Genomic DNA, 19,537 nt, shown 5'->3' on the forward strand with positions numbered 1-19,537 from the left:
TAAGCCCAAACAGCACTCGGGTTATGTTACATAACACACAAAAGTTATGTTATACACAAATGGCACAAATTGATTTTAGTTTAGTTAGCCATTGCATAATTCTTTCAAAGTGGGTTTCAGAAAATACAAGAGCAGTTGGTTGGAGATGTAGGGTTGTAGGGTTTAAGACAGGGATGTCCAATCTTTTACACAAAGAGCCACTGTGGGTGCAGGTTTTCATTCCCACACTGGCCCTTTGTGGAAAAGATTGAATGCCCCTGGTTTAACCAATCCTTAGATTAATCAGAACACTAAAATGGTTTATATCAGATTAGGGTGCAACCATGCTTCCAGGGTATGCTGTGATGCTGATTTCTTATTTTTTTGCACGTGTGTCACACTTTAATGTTTCAATTCATCAAACTAATTTTAATATTAGTAAAAGATAACACAAGTAAACACAACATGCAGATTTTAAATTAAGGTTTGTATTATTGAGGAAAACAAAATTCAAAACTACATGACCCCGTGTGAAAAAGTGTTGCCCCCCCCCCCCCCCCCTGTGTTAACTGTGATTTAGCACACCTGAGTTCAATTTCTCTAGCCACACCAACACATGATTACTGCCACAGCTGTTCACAATCAAGACATCTCTTAAATAGGACCTGCCTGACAAAGTGAAGTAGACCAAAATATCATCAAAAGCTAGACCTCATGCCGAGATCCAAAGAATTCCAGAAACAAATGAAAAAGAAAGTAATTGAGATCTATCAGTCTGGAAAAGGTTATAAAGCCATTTCTAGAGCTTTGGGACTCCAGTGAACCACAGTGAGAGCAATTATTCACAAATGGCAAAAACATGGAACAGTGGAGAAGCTTCCAAGCAGTGGCCGGCCGACCAAAGTTACCCCAAGAGCACAGCGACGACTCATCCAAGACCCCACAACAACATCCAAAGATCAGTTCCAATATGAAAACTGCTGCTGAGCAAAAAGAACATAAAGGCTCCTCTCAGATCCCCAAGACTTTTGGGAAAATACTCTGTGGACTGACAAGACAAAAGTTTTTGGAAGTGGTGTGTTATTAGGTTTAGGGGCAAACAGTTTCACACAGGGCCATGTAGTTTTGGATTTTGTTTTCCCTCAATAATAAAAACCTTCATTTAAAAACTGCATGTTGTGTTCACTTGTGTTATATTTTACTAACATTTAAATTAGTTTGATGATCTGAAACATTTAAGTGTGATACACATGAAAAACAATAAGAACTCAGAAAGGGGGCAAACACTTTTTTACACCACAATTATCAGAATCAGAATCAGGTTTATTGGCCAAGTGTGTTGACACACACAAGGAATTTGGTTCCAGCTGTTAGTGACTCTCAAAAGTACAGACATAAATAAAACCTATACATGACAAAACAGACAAAACAAGACAAAAACAGACTATACAAGACAATACAGACAATGTGAGACAGTATAGACAGTGTGGGTATTAAATAGGGATACAGATCAGTAATGTACATAAAGTGTGAGAGTGCATGGTAGTGCAAATGACAGTATTGTGTGTCAGGTATGATTAGAGAGTTACTATAAAACTTTGTACAGTATATAGCAGCCATAGTGTGTGCAACATATACAGATGATGTGATGACTGACAGTTCTGTGCAGTACTTATAGATATGAGCAGGGAATATAATTATGGTCAGTTGTTAGTGAGGCTGATTGCTTGGGGAAAGAAACTGTTCCTGTGTCTGGCAGTTTTGGTGAACAAAGTTCTGTAGCGCCTGCCAGAAGGGAGGAGCTGGAAGATGTTGTGACCAGGGTGTGAAGGGTCATTAATTATTTTTTCTGCCCGGTTTCTGGTTCTTGTTTAGTACAAGTCCTGGAGAGTGGGCAGAGGAACACCAATGATTTTTTCTGCTGTTTTAACAGTTTTCTGCAGTCTGTTTCTGTCCTGTTTTGTTGCTGCTCCAAACCAGATGGTGATTGATGAGCACAGGACAGATTCCATTTCAGGTCTTGGGAAATGGTAGTGCCCAGAAACTTGAAGTTCTCCACAGATGACACAGGGATGTTGGATATTGTGAGGGGAAGTGGTGTTGAAGGGTGTTTCCTAAAGTCCACTATCATCTCCACAGTTTTGAGTGTGTTTAGCTCAAGGTTGTTCTGACTGCACCATTACACCAACTGCTTCACCTCCTGCTCATATGCAGACTCGTCACCATCTTGGATGAGTCCGATGAGCGTGGTGACATCTGCAAATTTCAGTAGTTTGACAGTTGGGTCACTTGATATGCAGTCATTTGTATAAAGGGAGAATAGCAGTGGGGAAAGGACACATCCCTGAGGAGCACCAGTGCTGACTGTCCGAATACTGGAGGTAACATCTCCCAGTCTCACGTGTTGTTTTCTGCCTGTCAGGAAGCTGGTGATCCATTGACAGGTGGCAGGGTGTATAGTGAGGTTTAGGAGTTTGGACTGGAGAATTCCTGGAATTATTGTATTAAAAGCCGAACTAAAGTCAACAAACAGAATCCGGGCATATGTTCCTGGGCAGTCAAGGTGTTGTAGAATGTAGTTTAGCCCCATGTTGACTGCGTCATCCACCGATCTGTTTGCTCGGTATGCAAACTGTAGGGGATCCAGCAGCTGTTCTGTCACCTTCTTTAGATGGGCCAATACCAACTTTTCAAAGGTCTTCATGACGACAGATGTCAGAGCGACAGGCCTGTAGTCATTCAGTCCAGTAATGGACGGTTTCTTGGGGACCGGGATGATTGTGGAAAGTTTTAAGCAAGATGGGAGCTAGTTGGTCAGCACATGCTTTGAGACAGGAGGGGGAGACACCGTCTGGGACGGGGGCTTTCCTTGTCTTCTGTCTCTGAAAGAGCCGATACACATCCTTTTCACAAATCGTGAGCGCAACTTGAGTGCTGGGAGGAGTTGTAAGAGGGGTTCCCAGAGGTGTGATGGTGGCAGACATTGGGCTGGGTTGGATGAGAGGTGTGAAGATATTGTTCTCAAACCTGCAGTAGAAGGTGTTGAGGTCGTCAGCCAGGTCTTTGTTTGCTTCAGTGGGGAGGGGTGGTCTCCTGTAGTTTGTAGGCCTTTCCACAGTCGTTAGCTGAAAACCTGCTTTTCAGCTTTTCAGAGTAGCATCTTTTGACGTTCTGATCTCTCTTGTCAGTTGATTCCTGGCCTGCTTGTACAGTGCTTTGTCCTCCCCTCTGTAGGCATCTTCCTTGGCATGTCGAAGTTTTTTCAGTTTGGCTGTAAACCATGGCTTGTTGTTACTGAACTTGCAGAAGGTTTTGGTTGGCACACACATGTCTTCACAAAAACTGATGTAGGATGTAAATAAAAAATTATGTAAATCATCAGGACACGGAACGGAACTTAAGCTATGTTTCCACATGGACGATTAATGAAGTAACCGGAGAAATTGTACCTCTTCTTTCATACAGATTACATCATTAGAGAATATTTGTTTGTGTGAATTTCGTGTAAAAGTAAATTGGTTAGACAAAATGTAAAAATTTAAGCTTTCTATTCATGTATGTATTATGCAGTAGTGGACGAAATACACAAAGCATGTACTTGAGTAAAAGAGATACAGAAGGTAAAATATGACTCATTTACTTGAGTAAAAGTACAAAAGTATTTCCCTTCAAATGTACTTAAGTATCCAAAGTACTATGATTTATTATGGTTATAATGTTCTTATCATTTTTATCACAAGACTTTTTGCTTAAACAACAGTTTATGTGAATGCAAATGTTACTTTTAGCACACCGAACTATTAATAGAATGATATTAATTAATTAAACACTGATTGATATCTAATAGATTATCATGAGCCCAAAACCTTTTCACCAGGTTAAAAAAAAAAAACTGTAAATAAGGCCACGGGTGCTGTAGCGAGTTAACATCAAGAGTTTTTTCCATAATTTTTTTCCTCTCAAAATGTTTGCTGTTGAACTGACTCTGAACCGTATGTTCACACCAAGTTGACACCACCAAGCAGCAATGGTGGTTCTAGCTTGAATGACTCTCTGGGTGAACAACGCCATGACCCAAATTCTCCACAATTGATTAGTTTCAGCTTTGAGAAGCTTCTATCTGCTTTAGCTACCATCACTTGATGAGTAAAACATATTCTCCGAACAGTCCACAAATTTGGAGACATTTAATGTATAAATGCGCAATTACGCAATTAAATACCCATGTCATTGTGCACAATTTATCAAACTCTCAGAACCAAGAACCAAACAACTCCTTGGCTAATTGTAGCCAAACGATACATACAAGGCAAGCAGAACATTTTGGAGGACCTTTTCAGTATAATCACAGAAAACCTTAAGGACATCACCTATAAGTGCCAATTTAACTACAATCAAACTAGACTAGTTACAGTAGGTTGTAAATGTTGCTACACACATTATTATAAACTACATACTATAAATTATGTATGCAGCTAAATGAAATATTGTTGCTCTAAGTAAAAGCATAGCAGGCAACAGCATAATCTAAGTGATATACAGTTATTAGCTATTATTATTATTATTATTATTATTATTATTATTATTAGATGAGCTGTTATTAGTTATTTAATTATATGGATTAGCTTTTACTATCCTCATTATGAGCTGCATACACACCTTTATTTTTTGCACATTTCCCCTATTCAAGCTGAAATTAAAACAAGTTTAAAACAGTTTTAGTCAGAAGATTCGTCCATCATTTATTTCTCTCAAAATGTTCTGCTTGCTGTTGAACTGATGCTGAACTGTATGTTGGTGATAAATAGATACCACCAAGTGAGAATTAAAACAAGTTAAAAACAACCCATGCTCTACCCGGATTGGTGGCTTGCTGCATGCTTGGCCAGTTATGTTTTTATCCACTCATTTATAAAAAAGATGTTAAAGATAAAGTTAGAGTAAAAGTTTCCCCAAATGGAAATACTTCGGTAAAGTACAGATACGTAAAAAAGCTACTTAAATACAGTAACAAATTATATTCACTTCGTTTCTGTCCATCACTGTTGTGGTCAGACCATGCCTGTTAAAGTTTATCATTATGGATATAATTACCCTGCCTGAACCTTGACTCCTGCTGTGTTTTATGGATTGTACTTAATCATAAGGAACACAATAGTTTCACACACTTGTGCATGTTAATAAACTTTCAGAAACATAAGTACTACACTAACTACACATTTGCTCATCATTGAAGCTGTACCATTAAAGAGACTTTTAATACCTTTAATATTTTTGTACCTTTGTACTATTATTATAGATATTCCTAAATCACCTGAGCAAAATTTAAATGAATGATTTCTAGAAAAAAGCCCATCTTACCCAAAAAGCCATAAAAACAAAGACAAGCTTTTAGACCAATGTTGCTCTTGTAATATGAAAATAAATGCTTATTGTTTCTTTTTCTTCATAAAACAGCAGAGCTGCCTGGAATGCCTACAAAGTCACAAGATAACAAACATTTGAACAATAAGAGTTTAATCCTCTTACCAACACACAGAAAAGACAACATTCAAAGTAACCAGGAGAATAGAAATGTAGCAGGCCTTGTAAATAAAAATATTAATGTGAAAGGTTCAGTAACAACTTTGTATTTTTTCCTAAACAACAGAAACAACAAATAGAACATTCCTAACCTGATACTAATTTTTTACATTATATTTGAAATATAGCCACATATTTCAAATGACCTCACACATACTTTCTTAACCTGCAATATGAAATCTCTTAATGATTTGTCCTTATATTCAGTGAATTAGGTCAGAATCATCATCATAACCACTTTTAGAGCAATTTGATTTCAATTTTGAACCTCTGGACCCCACAGTCAATAAACATGAGCAACCATTAAGCATCTCTATTACTTATTAAAGCATATTGATCAAGGCTAGCACTCACCCTGGAGTCTCCACTGCTGGGCCGTGTTGCATGGCTGAAGGCATGTGCTGTGTCCTTGTGGTAAACCTTTAAACACGACTGATCTGTGATGCTCCTAGAAAAGGAGAGATCCAAACATTTCATATATTTCTCCCAAACATGACCATCAGACCGCGGCCGAGTGTGGTAATAATTTCGGCTCTTGAACTTAGTTACTGCAGGATAAATAAGGTTAGAAGGGAGATCCTTGCAAGAAAATGAAGAAAGCCTGGGCGAGAGGAGAGACAACATTTCATCAGGCACAGAGCAAAAAGACTCTTTGTCAACAGTGGTACTGCTTTTACTTCTGCCTATCCTTCTGGTCTGTGTTATGAAGTGAACTACCACTACAGTGTCTGAGTGACAGCACACAAAACTCAATCATAAAGTAATTAGGTGTGTGCATGTGGCTTGTATCTTATTTCTGATCAATATGTGTGTGTGTGTGTGTGTGTGTGTGTGTGTGTGTGTGTGTGTGTGTGTGTGTGTGTGTGTGTGTGTGTGTGTGAGTGTGTGTGAGTGAGAGAGAGAGAGAGAGAGAGAGAGAGAGAGAGAGAGAGAGAGAGTTTTTATGTGGTATGTTCTAGTTTTATGACCATAACTTAATATCACTATATAAGAGAAAGAGAGACAAGGAAGATAATTATCAAGTTTAACTTACATCACTATGGCTTTACTGTATAAGACAGGAGGTGGTTATCAGCTCATTTAATATCTCTGTCGAGATTGATTGATTCCCAGTATGTTTTGGGTTTGTTTTGCAGCCATCGGCACAGGAAAGTAGAAAGAAGCATAGATACCATAAACACCATACCATTTGTAAATAAGCTAAAGATTAAAAGAAGATGCCTTCCATAAAAGGATCATCATTAAATCCTAAACACACCACAAAATCAAACTTGGAATGGCCCAGGCACAAGAGGAGGATTTTGACACTGGTGGACACTGTAATTGTAAAACTGTAAAAAAAACTATAAAAATAAAAACACGTTTCGTTTCAACTTAATGCTTTCTAAAAATCTGGTAATCTGTAAACACACACAGACACACAAAAAAGAAACTAGAGTTAGCGCAGTGTCACTTTGGCTAATCACTTCATAACGGAAATACAATTTGTAGTGCGCGAAATACAATTTGTAGTGCGTTGTTTTGCACATGCAGGCAATAGCTTCCGGATTCTTTAGCAATTCCTTCAAGAATTGCTCTTAAAAGGAGATTTTGCATCTCAAGGGAGTATCTGTATTACCCAAATGGGGTCTAACAAATTAAAAATATATACATTTCCATTTATTTCATTTAGTCCACTTAATTTGTGCCAATTTTATCAATCACTTAATTTGTGATCAATAAAAAAAGGCAATTTTATTTTAATAAAATATTATAAAATATCCTTTTATAAATTATTAAACCAAGCAGGCATTTTATCAAAACTTAATTAAAAAATGTAAACTAGTGATGTCCACAAATGTTAATTTAATGAACTATGTTAAAAAAAAAAAACAAACAAAAAAAAACTATGATAATAAAGTAACCCTGACATTAGGGTTGCACAAGCCAGTGCACTCTTAGTGCCGGTCCCAAGCCCGGATAAATGTTAAGGGTTGTCAAAGGGCGATGCCAAAAGAAAAACTCTCGAGAGAAATTGTTGTAAAAGGAAGGAGGAAGACAGTGAACAATTACTTTCTTGGTAGGCTACTGTTTAGATACAAGTCATGTAACAGACCCTGTCTTTCATTAAAGTATGTGTAAAGTTAATTAGTTTCAATGTAGACAATGTTTCAATGCGGCTTATAGACAGGTGCGGCTTATTTATGTTCAAAATAAAAATATTTGTCAAATTCAGTGGGTGCGGCTTATATATGGGTGTGTTTAATAGTCCGGAAATTACTGTATTTAAAAAATAATAATAATATTTTAAGAAAGAAAATTATGGACTATGATGTTTGCGGATGATATTGTGATTTGTGTTGAGAGTATAGAGCAGGTTGAGAAGAGCCTGGAGAGGTGGAGGTACGTGTTGGAGTGAAGGGCAATGAAAGTCAGTAGGAGTAAGACAGAGTACATGTGTGTGAATGAGAGGGAGGGCAGTGGAGGGGTGCAGTTGCAGGGAGAAGAGGTGTTGAAGGTGGAGAAGTTCAGTTACCTTGGGGTCAACAGTGCAAAGTAATGGAGAGTGTGTTAGAAAAGTGAAGATAAGAGTGCAGACAGGAGTGATTTGTGATAGAGAGTAAAATGGAAAGTATATATTACTGTGGTGAGACCTGCAATGTTGGATGGTTTAGAGACAGTGGAATTAAATAAAAGACAGGAGGTGGAGCTGGAGGTTGAAGATGATGAGATTTTCATTGGGAGTGACGAGGATGGACAGGATTAGAAATTTGAAATTTGACTCTAAAATACTTTGGTATAAGGAGGCTGCAAAATAAACCCAAAATCATCACCATTCCATCACTGTGCTTAACAGTTGGAATCAGGAATTTGTACTGATATGCTTTGTTTGGTTTCTGCCAAACATGGTGCTGTGTATTATGGCCAAACATCTCCACTTTAGTCTCATCTGTCCAAAACTTATTTTTTTAACAAGTCTTGTGGTTTTTGTTCAGATGTGACCTTGCAAATCAAGGCTATGCCGCTATGATCTTTTTAGAGAGTAGAGGCTTTCTCCTGGCAACCCTACTAAGCAAACCATAATTGTTCAGCCTTTTTATAATTGTACAGTCATGAACTTTTACACTGAACATGCTGACTGAGGCCTGTAGAAACATATACGATGGATATATAAAATATGAATAATAATTATTTAATAATATGTACTTTTGTTTCACAATTATGATCTTTTACACCTGTATTGATTCAAAAGGTGTTGATTCCTAATCAGTTACTAATGATAGCAAATAATAAAAATTACTGTTAAGGGCAGATGTTTTTCCTACAAAGCCACACAGCTATGAAACAGCTACTTTAATTAGTGTCAGTAAAAACCAAGAGTGTGTCTGAATCTCAATGGTGAAAACCTCTTTGCCTCGCCGGACATTTTGTTAGGTAGATTTAATATTTAACTCTTAAAAAAATATATTTAGATTTGGAGTTCCATATAGCTGCTGTCAGAATGTCTTTTGTTAAAACCACTTTGTAAATAAAATTAACCCGAATAAGTCGAAGCACAAGCAGTGTAAGCATTTTAAATTTTGCTATTATGGTATATCATGTTGTAGTTTAAAAGATCACATCCATAACACATACCTGACATCCATCAGTTCATAGTACATGTTTCTGATGTCATCTTTGACGTAAATGGCTGTGCTAGGCGACTCGAGCATTTTCATGCTAAGCTGCTGTGGAAATGCACTGACGAACAACGCTTGCACTGTGTCTACTGTTGTGATCTCATTGGGCATCCGGATTTGCTTTGTGTCATCACCATACTGCAGGTACAGCACACCTAAAACAGATAGAGAGTGAGCAAGAAAGACAGAAATTTACTTTAATAAATGGATATATGAAATATACTTATGAATTCTAAATGCGTCTATCAGCATTTATCATAGGCCCTGAATGACTTAGAGACATGTCTCTAACATCACATCCTCGTGCTAGTTTACCAAGATGACGTTATTTGAAGAATACCAACTAAATATTTTATATAATTGCAATTAATTATTGAATACATAAAATAAAATAAATAAAAGCCAAAATGCATTTAGACAAAGAAAGATTAATCATTTAGATATGACAAAAGGAAATGTATAAATGGAGGCAGAAGCCATAAATAAATGCATATCAAGGTTTCTATAATTAATCAGGTAAACATTTCAATGTTTAGATCACATGATACCATGATATGAGTTTACACTGAGCTGAGCTGAAACTAAGGACAGAAAGAAAAAAACAAAGGAAAAAATAAACAAGATGTGTGCATTGAAAAAACATTAATTATCTATAATATATGTATGTTATTCATTACACATTTATTTCAGATTTCTATTACATATATTTATATGAATAATATGTATATTATTTATCATGTATTTAATGGTATTAAATCATTACAAGGCAGCAAAGTGTGTGAAAGATATATTGCTATGCCCAGCTGTGTGAATACAGTTTTCCCCCTCGAGTTTTCCCATTTTTGTTGTCTATAATCTATACAGAATATTATATACAATTTGTGGATATTTGACACCATTGTGTGCTTTTTGAACTTCCATCCCAGATTCCAAACCGATTTAGTCACTAAATTTTGAGTTTTTGCAGGTCATGAGTTTACAGTCTTTTAAAAAGCCTGGAGGAGTCCAATCATTGGCTTCTGATTGAGCAAGTGTCATAATTTGGCGTTAATAGGAGCATATGAAAGGGAAAAGGGACTCGAGATACAGTGTTTTTTTTTTAGTTTTTTTGCACAGAATAGCATGAAACAACCTAAAATCTCAAAACAAAAAATTATTTGGAGATATTAATATAAAGATATTGATTGCAGAAGATATTGAAAAAAAGAAAACACACTACATTATTCATAAAACAGGCACAAATTTAATCCCATAGATAAATGAAGAATGGCTTTATATAGTTTATATTGTTTCAACTGAATCTTAATAACAAAGCATTTGGGGGCATTAGGTACAATAAATATCTGCTCTAATGCCTGAAATGCTGTTGCACATTAAAGTACCTCCTATTTTGAAACTGGCATTTAAAAAGTCAGAATCAGGTCTGTGGGTGATCATCAGTCTTTAGAAATAAGTCTGCCCTGGTTTCTTTTAGCTAATGAGGAATTAAAATACATTTTAAAATATAATTAAAAACATTCTATAAGCAAAAAAATAACCACTGTACAATGAAGCAAAATATATAATATTTATTCACAATATTTGATAATTATTATTTTTTTTAAATAATTGGAGCTTTGCACAAAAGTTCAAGTTAGCCCATTCTTAATCCTAAACATACCATAAAGAAATTACATTTTGTCAAACTTTGTAAATATGAAAATAATTACATTATTAATTTTTACAAACTGTCAGTGAAGAATATGATGTGATTTAGTGAGCCTAACACAAAGTAAAATGAATAAATTTTTATATTTGTTCATCCTACAACTGATGTAATCATATTCTAAATGTACTTCCTGTTGTAACTATCAAATATGCATCATAAAAATATGCGTTTTCTTAAGCATAGACTTCTTATTAGATAATATAAATAAAATAACACTGAAAAAAAAAAAAAAAAACCACAATTCTAAATGAATTATGCAGACACAGACATTGGAGAGGATTCTATTCAGCAAGAAAGTCCCCGTAGCTTTAGTGTATTCCTGATGTCTCTATAAATGAGAAACAAATGTTCGGCACAGCCAAATTGGGATATTGTTTAAAGAAACAGGCTTAGACAGAAGATTAACTCCAGATCTTATCACAGATGCATCCGAAATACAGCTTTAAATCATTTTTAACAGATAGATTCTAGAAAAACGGTCTACAGCCCAATAGCTGAACAAACGTCTATAGTTCTATAGAGCAGATAAACAATACTTAAAAAAAAAAAAAAAATTATTTAATAATATGGATTATCTAAAAGTATCTAGTTTCTTTTCTCAATCTTTTTCTCTCAAAAAGTAAAAATAAAAAATGTGAGTACTTCTGAAGTACTGAAGATGGAACTGGCCATGCCTCCAAACTAGGGCTGTGCAATTAATCGCAATCGCAAAAAATCGCGATTTAAGCACATGCGATTTCTAAACTGCATAAGGCTGCGATTTTATATATGAATTTATTTATATTTTTATTCAGAATATGCTTGTGCGCATGTTTTTAAGACGTTAACCAATCAGAGCTCGCGACGAAGCTGAGCGGAAGAACCGAATCGGCGAACGGGAGGAAAGTACATAAAATATGGATGCAGGTCAAAATAAAAATGATTTGGTGCCAAAGAGTAATTTGCAAGACTTGTGAAATGATTATTCCAACGAAAAGGAGCAATACTACAAATCTGTTCCAACACTTAAAACAGCGCCATAAAAAACTGCATGATCAATGCATGTCGACAAAGTCAATCGAAACAAACAAAAGCACACCTTAAAGCCAGCCTGAACAGATTGAACAAGTTTCCATTGTTCAAGCATTTGCAAGCGTCATGCCTTATGAGAAAGGATCAAAACGGCACATCTTCAGTAAAGACGGCTTCCGAAGACTAATACAAACACTCGACAAAAGATACCAGCTCCCACCTCGCACTCATTTCACACGATTTGCTATTCCCGAAATGTATGAGAAATGTAAGGCGGGCGTTGAATACGAGCTCAAGCAGGTGAAATACTACGCCACGACCACAGATATGGTGGACATGCTGGTTTTTCTTGCAAAAAAACCTTTAAGAGAGCAATCTGTTTTTTTGTTTTGATTTCTGTTAGTTTTTATTTATTGTTATGACGAGTTGAGGTTAGTTAATCTTAATTTATTTCATGTTGTCTGTTTTTAAGACAATTTAATACAGTTTTGTTTATCAAGCAGTTAGTACTACTGTACAGTATGTTATTTCATTGTGAAATGTGTGCACTGAAAAACAGTTTTGAAGTTTATTTATTATGGCTGGAATTTAGTTTAGTTAATCTTAATTTATTTTATGTTGTTTGTTTTAAAGACAATTTTACTATGGTTTTGTTTATTAAACTATTAATACTATGTTATTTTATTGTGAAATGTTTTGTTATGCACTTCTTGTGCACTGAATACATTTAGAAAAAGCATGTTTGAAAAAGTTTAAAAAAGCAAAAACAATTGCCAAAATCGCAAAGAAAATCGCAATCGCAATATTTATTCAGAAAATCGCAATATGATTATTTTGTCCATATTGCACAGCCCTACTCCAAACATCTTACAACAGACCAGAATTAGATCAGGACCAGCAAAATAAACCTAAAGCTTTTTAATTATCTAAAGCATAATAGAGTTAAAAGTCAAATTAGTCATGCTGTTAAACAATCACATTATCCTTGAATCAGATGCAAATATCCAAAAGCAGTTACACTGAAAAGCACACTTACTGTTGCTCTCAGCAGTGCAGTAAAAAACCTGACCGTCTCTAAACCCCTGCGATTCCACAATGTTCTTTCACAAGCTTTATTTAGAGAAGAGATTTCTCCCCCCACTTCCCCTTCTTTCTCTCTATTTCTTTCTCTACCTCTCTGCCTCTTTCCAGCTGTTGCGCATTTAAATCAACCAATCAGTGATTTTGGGCCAAGTGGAGGCTTCTCTTTCAAAGTTTGCGTCTGTGTCTATAAAAAAAAAAAGAAGGTGTGTTTTGAGTTCTGGTAATAAAAACATGAAAGAGAATCTGAAAGAGGGTTTAAAAAAAAAAAAAAAAAAAGGTTTGCGTGCGCGCCAGTACATTAGTGAGGAAATGTATGTGTGCCTGCCCACAATCTAGTCTCTAGCCAGTAATACATGCCTGTGTGTGCATAAGTAGAGCCTTTTACTGGCTGGATGGAAAAAAACTAAATTGCATCCACCCTTATGACTTGCATTAACACACACACACACACACACACACACACACACACACACACACACACACACACACACACACTAATTTTGAATAAGACAGAAAAAAGTTAACCTTTTCTCCATAACAAATGTAAAGTATACTTTTCACTTTTGCTAAATACTCTGTTAAAGACTGTATTTAAGCTACAATTTGATTTGAATGTCCAGCACTTTCTAAAAACATGTGCCTATAATTTCCTATAGTAACTAACTCCAGTTTAATGAGACTGTTAATGCCAGATCACACAATCTAATTGATCTGTGTATGTATGTACAGATGTACCAAGTGAGCGGTCCTTGGTCTGGTTAGCAGAGCGCACCACAGGTAGGCTGGCCCGGGAGCGGGAGCCACGGGTAAAGGCAAAAGGCACTTCACACTCTGACATGACTGCTAAATTGTCCAGAGACACCAGCGAGCTGAGGTCTGGCTGATCACTGAACACTGGTACCAGACTTGAGCACGCCACCCCTGCCCTGGCACTCCGGTTCTAAAAGTAACAGCAGAAAAAGACACATATAAATCATACAGTTTAACTTTACTAAAGGAAGTAGTGTCTACTTGAAGTAGAAAAGTATTTAAAAATCCATCGGGTGTTAAAATGCACAGGGCTTACCACATACAGCCCTGTAAATAAAACTGTTTGAATTCTATAGTGGTATGTATCAGGACATCACAGAAATCATCTGGTCCCTATCAGGTCTTAAAATTAGGTAAATACAACCTCAGATGAACAACACACGACATATTACACCACGCCTTCAAGCTGAAATGGAGAAACCATGCGTGGAAAAACTAAGTACACCTTTACTCCATCCATAGAATTAAAGAGGTTAGTAGCAACCAGGGGGTGTTAATCAAACATGCCTTGATTAATTGATCATTAGCAAGTGTGACCATCTCTGTAAAAGCCCAAGGTTTAGTCTGGAACATCCACATTAGCAAAGAAGAAAGACATCAGCAATGATCTTAAAGAAGCAACTATTGCTGCCCACTAATATGAACAATTTAAATGTAATCATTCTACAGTGCAGAACATTTGTAAAAGTGGAAACATTCAGGACAGTTGCCAGTCATCCCAGGAGTGGACATACCAGCAATTTCACGCCAAGGTCAGACCAATGCTCAGAGAAACTGCAAAAAAAACCCACATCATAGATTCAACAGGCATGAGTTAGGACGTTATAAGAGATGACTAAACAAGTATTGTTTGTTTGGAAGGGTTGCTCAAAGAAAGCTTCTTCTTGCTAAGAAATATCATGGCAGCACAGCTTAGATTTGCAAATTTGCATAAGAACAAACCACATAACTTCCTTTGACAGACGAGATAATAGTGGAGATGAATGTCCATAAAACAGGAAAAATACATGAGAACACAGCATATCAGCACAAACACCAGCTCATACCAGCTGTCAAGCACAGTGGTGGAGGGGTCATGATTTAAGTGTGTTTTGCAGCTACAGGACCTGGGCATCTCGACAAATGTTTTCGTCATTTCACCTTGATTTTTGTAAAACAAACAATGACATGGTGCAATATGTCATGTGTTGTTGCATATGGGGTTGTATTTACCCAATTCTAAGACCTTATAAATACAAGATTTTTATTATGTTCTGATACGTTAAACCATTCAAAGAGGGTGTAGGTTCATGTTTACATGATGGTATACACACAATGTACACAATTTAACCTGTCAAGAGGCTGGATACATTAAGCAGCAAGCAAACAGTCGGTTCTCAAGTTGGTGTTTTGGAAGCAGGGAAAAAAACATACTAATGTAAGCTGGCACGTTTAAGGAATCTGAGTGTCTTTGACAATAGCCAAAGTAGAGCTACTGTAGCACAAAAAGTGGAAAAAAGTTACTGCCGGCTTGGATAGTGTGTCAGAACATCACAGCGTGGTTCAAAGCAGCAACCTGGCCTGAATGATCATTCTGTTTTCTATACACCACCAAAAGTGCTGACCTATTGTACATGAGCATCAGATCAAGACCATGAAGCCAAAGAAGAAGAGGATGTGGTCTGATGAAATGCATTTTCTTTCATGTAGATGGTAGGGCGTGTGATGATGAAATGATACTCTGTGTGATGTTCTGTTGGGAAACCTTGTGTCCTGGCATATATGTGGCTGTTACTTTGACATGTACCACCTATAATAACATGTACACTCCTACACAGCATTGGTACTCCCTACTGTTGCTGTCTTTTTCAGCCGGATAATGCGCCCTGCACACAGACTCTGCAAAAACTGTTAAGGAACCGTTTAAGAAACAGAGTTTTAGGTGATGACTTAGCTTCCAAGGTCACAATCTCATTCTGATTTAGAATGTATAGGATGTGCTGGATAAACAAGTTACAAACAGCACCTCATAAATTACAAGAATTACAGTAATCTGCTGTTTATCGGCCAAATTCCACTTGTTTTGGATGTCAAATCAGCCAAATAATTCATTGAGGCTGTTTAGCAAGGATATGTCACTGTCACAGATCTGTGGTAGGGGTTTATAGTTTGGTAAGGTTTGGATGCCTTGCCGGACTCTGAAATGTTCAGATATTTTATTGCTGTATTGAGGTTTTGCTTCCCTGGTTCGACTTGACAAGTTGGCTCTTACTGTTGCCAGGCCTGCACTGTCACCGGCTCTAAAGCCTGCGGCTGCATGGGACTAGCAGCAGAACAGGCACTCCATTGTCTGCCAGGGAATTCCAGATGGCGGTGTACCCAGCAAAGAAGAGCGGAAGGGTGGCAGATCGGCAACTAAGCGTGTGCGGGCACCCCAGTCTGAGGTCCAGAGTGCTCTGGAACAGGTTTTGATCAAATATGTATATTTACCTTTCTCTTGATGCTGGCTAGTCTCCCAGTTCCGCCTGCTGAAAAACATCCTGTCTTCCGTCTGGCCACTTTACCATACAGACCTGATTGGTGGAGTGCTGCAGAGATATTTGTTCTTCTGGAAGGTTCTCCTCTCTCCACAGAGAAATGTTGGTGCACTAAAAGTATATTGACAGAAGTATAGATTAAAGTGATCCAGTGTGATTTGTCCATGTGTAGTATAAGGTGACACTGTGCTGTGCAAGTCCAGAGTTAAAATGTCATATACGTAGTGCAAAAATAATTGCGCATTGAAGGAAAAGAGACAAAGCGAGAAGTCCAGGTGCTAGTTGCTGGGGTCTCCTGGTTTAGACACAGTATGGCCTGAGGAAGAAGCTCCTACTCATTCTCTCTGTGTTTGCTGTCAAGGACCAGAAGCGCAACAGAGAAGTGTCCATTGTTGGGATGACTGAGGTCCTTCACAATCTTCCTGGCTCTGTTCCGGCACCACATGCTGTAAATGTCCTGCAGGTTAGGGAGTTCGGTGCAGATGGTACATTCCTCTGGATGGCTTGCCTGTCCTGCATGGTGCTGTTCCCAAACCAGGAAGTGATGCTACCCATCAGGATGCTCACAATAGTGCAAGTGTAAAAAGTCCTTATTACCTGAGAGGGTAGTTTAAAGTTCCTTAGGCGTCTCAGATGGTACAGATGTTGCCGGGCCTTCTTCACCAGGGTGTTGATGTCATAGGACCAAGACAGATTCTCTGTGATGTGAACACCTGGGTACCGAAAATTCTCCACTCTCTCCACTGGGGTTCTGTTGATGTTTAGCGGTTGGTTTGACCGCTCCTGCTTCATGCTGAAGTCCACTATTAACTCCTTAGTCTTGCTGATGTTCAGGAGAAGATTGTTCTCCTGGCACCATCTCACCAGGTTTTTAAACTAATGTAGCTGGACCCTCTCGTCGTTGTTGGAGATCAGGCCCACTACAACAGTGTCGTCAGCAAACTTGATGGTGGTGGAGTTGGAAGTGGTCACACAGTCATGTGTGTACTGTGAGTACAGCAAGGGGCCCAGAACACAACCCTGAGGAGCTCCAGTGCTTAGGGTGAGGGTGGATAAGGTGTGTTTGCCCACCTGTACGGCTTGTGGTCAAGGTTTCTTCCTTATACCATCTCGGGGAGTTTTTCCTTGCCACAGTCGCCACCAGCTTGCTCATCAGGAACAAACTTACTTAAAAAGAACCTATTCACTTTTAATCACCACATTATCTGTGTAAAGCTGCTTTGAGACAATGTTCATTGTTAAAAGTGCTATACAAATAAAAATTAATTGAATTGAATTGGTCTGTCTGCCTTCCTGTGGGCTCACCACCTGCAGGAGGGACCGTAAGGGACGGTGCTGTGAGGATTGGGCAGCAGTCAAAGACGGGGGCCTGCTTAGACTGCTGCCCCCGCGACCCGAATTACGGATAAGCGGGAGAAAATGAATGAATGGATGAATGAATGGTCTGTCTGTCAGGAGGTTAGAGATCCATTGACACAGGGGTGGACTGAGTTCCTGGACCTCCAACTTAGAGGTAAGCATGGGGGGAATTATGGTGTTAAATGCTGAACTGTAGTCCACAAACAGCATTTTTGCATAATTCCCTTTTCTGCAGTCCAGGTGGCTCATTGTTGTGTGTAGATGATGTACAATGGCGTCATAGAGCGGTTCTGGTGGTACACCAACTGTGGAGGATCACGTGTGTCTGGCAATGATGCAGTGATTAAGTCTCTGACCAGTCTTTCAAAGCACTATCACTACTGCGGTCAGGGCTACAGAGTGGTAGTTGTTGAAGCAGGCGGGTTAAGATTTCTTCGGGACAGTAACAATGGTGGACTGTTTGAAGCATGAGGGGACAATAGACTGTTCCATTAAGAGTTTGAATATCTCGGTGAACACCGGTGCTAGTTGATCAGTGCAGGCTGTCAGAACTCGACCTGTGAAGTCATCTGTATATGTGTACCGTTACACTTAGCAATTTGAACTACAGGAGCATCGTCTGTTGGATCGGATCACATAGACCAGACTTCGTTTCCCACCTGCACCCATGACCCTGTCGCTTGTTCACCACTCTTCCTTCCTTGGACCACTTTTGATAGATACTGACCATAGCAGACTGGGAACAGCCCAAAAATAGCTGAAGTTTTGGAGATGATCTGACCCAGTCGTCTAGCCCATTCTAACACATCAACATTGAGGAACAAATGTTCACTTGCTGCCTAATAATATCCAACCCACTAACAGATGACATGATGAAGAGATAATCAGTGTTATTCACTTCACCTCTCATAATGTTATAATGCCAACATTTTGGTTGGATGGTTGGATGGATGGATGGATTATTATAAATATTTAAAGTAATACTGTATCAACGAATGCTTCTCTACCTTGTGAGTTATATAGACATAAAATATGTTAGTTTATAGCTTTCAAAGTTATAAAACTGTTTCTGGTGATGAACATAGATATTTGGACCCTGAATCAGGCAGTCCACACACTCATGGCAAACAATGCATTGTTTTCTTTCATATTATGGGTTGGGATGGATACACACACATGCACAAATGTTAACTGAAATTCACTGGCCGGTCAATTACTGACTGTGGATTGATGGAGTGACTCAATTTTAAGCAGATATCTCTGAATGTTAACTTCACACTGTAGAGAAGACAACATCCCCTGCAAACACTACAGAAAGAAAGAAAGAAAGAAAGAAAGAAAGAAAGAAAGAAAGAAAGAAAGAGTTTATTTAAAAAATATCACAAAATGAACAATTAGATTTTCTTAAAAAAACTTACCCACTCAGTAGTGTTTAGTGTATCTCTGTTCTTACTCAGTTGTTAACAGGATTGTGTTTAGTCACTATGCATACGAGCCCATTCACCTCAGCTTCTTCGCTTTCATGCACTTCACAAAATGTTTCTGTCATAGGGCAGTGAACTCAATGAAACCGCAAACAGTACTAATGAGGTATTAATGACAGAGTTGCCAGAGAGCTAATTCATCAGCCACTATCTTGTTTTATAAAAAATAAATAAATAAGTGTATACTAATTGTTAATAAACAGAACCATTTCTAATCTAATATATATTACAAAGAAGAAATGAGACGTGTCCCCCATTTTTCAATGCCCAAATTTCTCAGCTAGTTTAAGGTTTGTTGTAGGGCTGCTGCTATGGATTATTTAAGTAATCGAGTATTCTGACTAT

The 19,537-nt window shown here is 37.8% G+C and overlaps 1 protein-coding gene across 31 annotated transcripts in view; it reads right to left on the reverse strand.

The window, feature by feature from the left end:
• The window catches only part of kiaa1217 (KIAA1217 ortholog), an 82,088-nt gene that overhangs the window by 32,581 nt on the left and 29,970 nt on the right, over window positions 1-19,537 (reverse strand). For 14 of the 31 annotated variants that reach the window (XM_083534658.1, XM_083534659.1, XM_083534653.1 and 11 more), the window contains 4 exons: window positions 18,930-19,016; window positions 13,759-13,963; window positions 9,178-9,376; window positions 5,917-6,010 (listed from right to left, as the gene is read on the reverse strand). In XM_083534658.1, the coding sequence (XP_083390784.1) occupies window positions 5,917-6,010; window positions 9,178-9,376; window positions 13,759-13,963; window positions 18,930-19,016 (585 nt within the window). Of the gene's footprint in view, window positions 1-5,916; window positions 6,011-9,177; window positions 9,377-12,976; window positions 13,468-13,758; window positions 13,964-18,929; window positions 19,017-19,537 lie in introns of those variants that run through there. The other 17 variants (XM_083534634.1, XM_083534652.1, XM_083534660.1 and 14 more) reach the window with 3 other exon arrangements.

The sequence above is a fragment of the Silurus aristotelis genome, assembly GCF_946808225.1.
Source record: "Silurus aristotelis genome assembly, chromosome: 1".
In the NCBI taxonomy this organism is placed as follows: Eukaryota; Metazoa; Chordata; class Actinopteri; order Siluriformes; family Siluridae; genus Silurus; species Silurus aristotelis.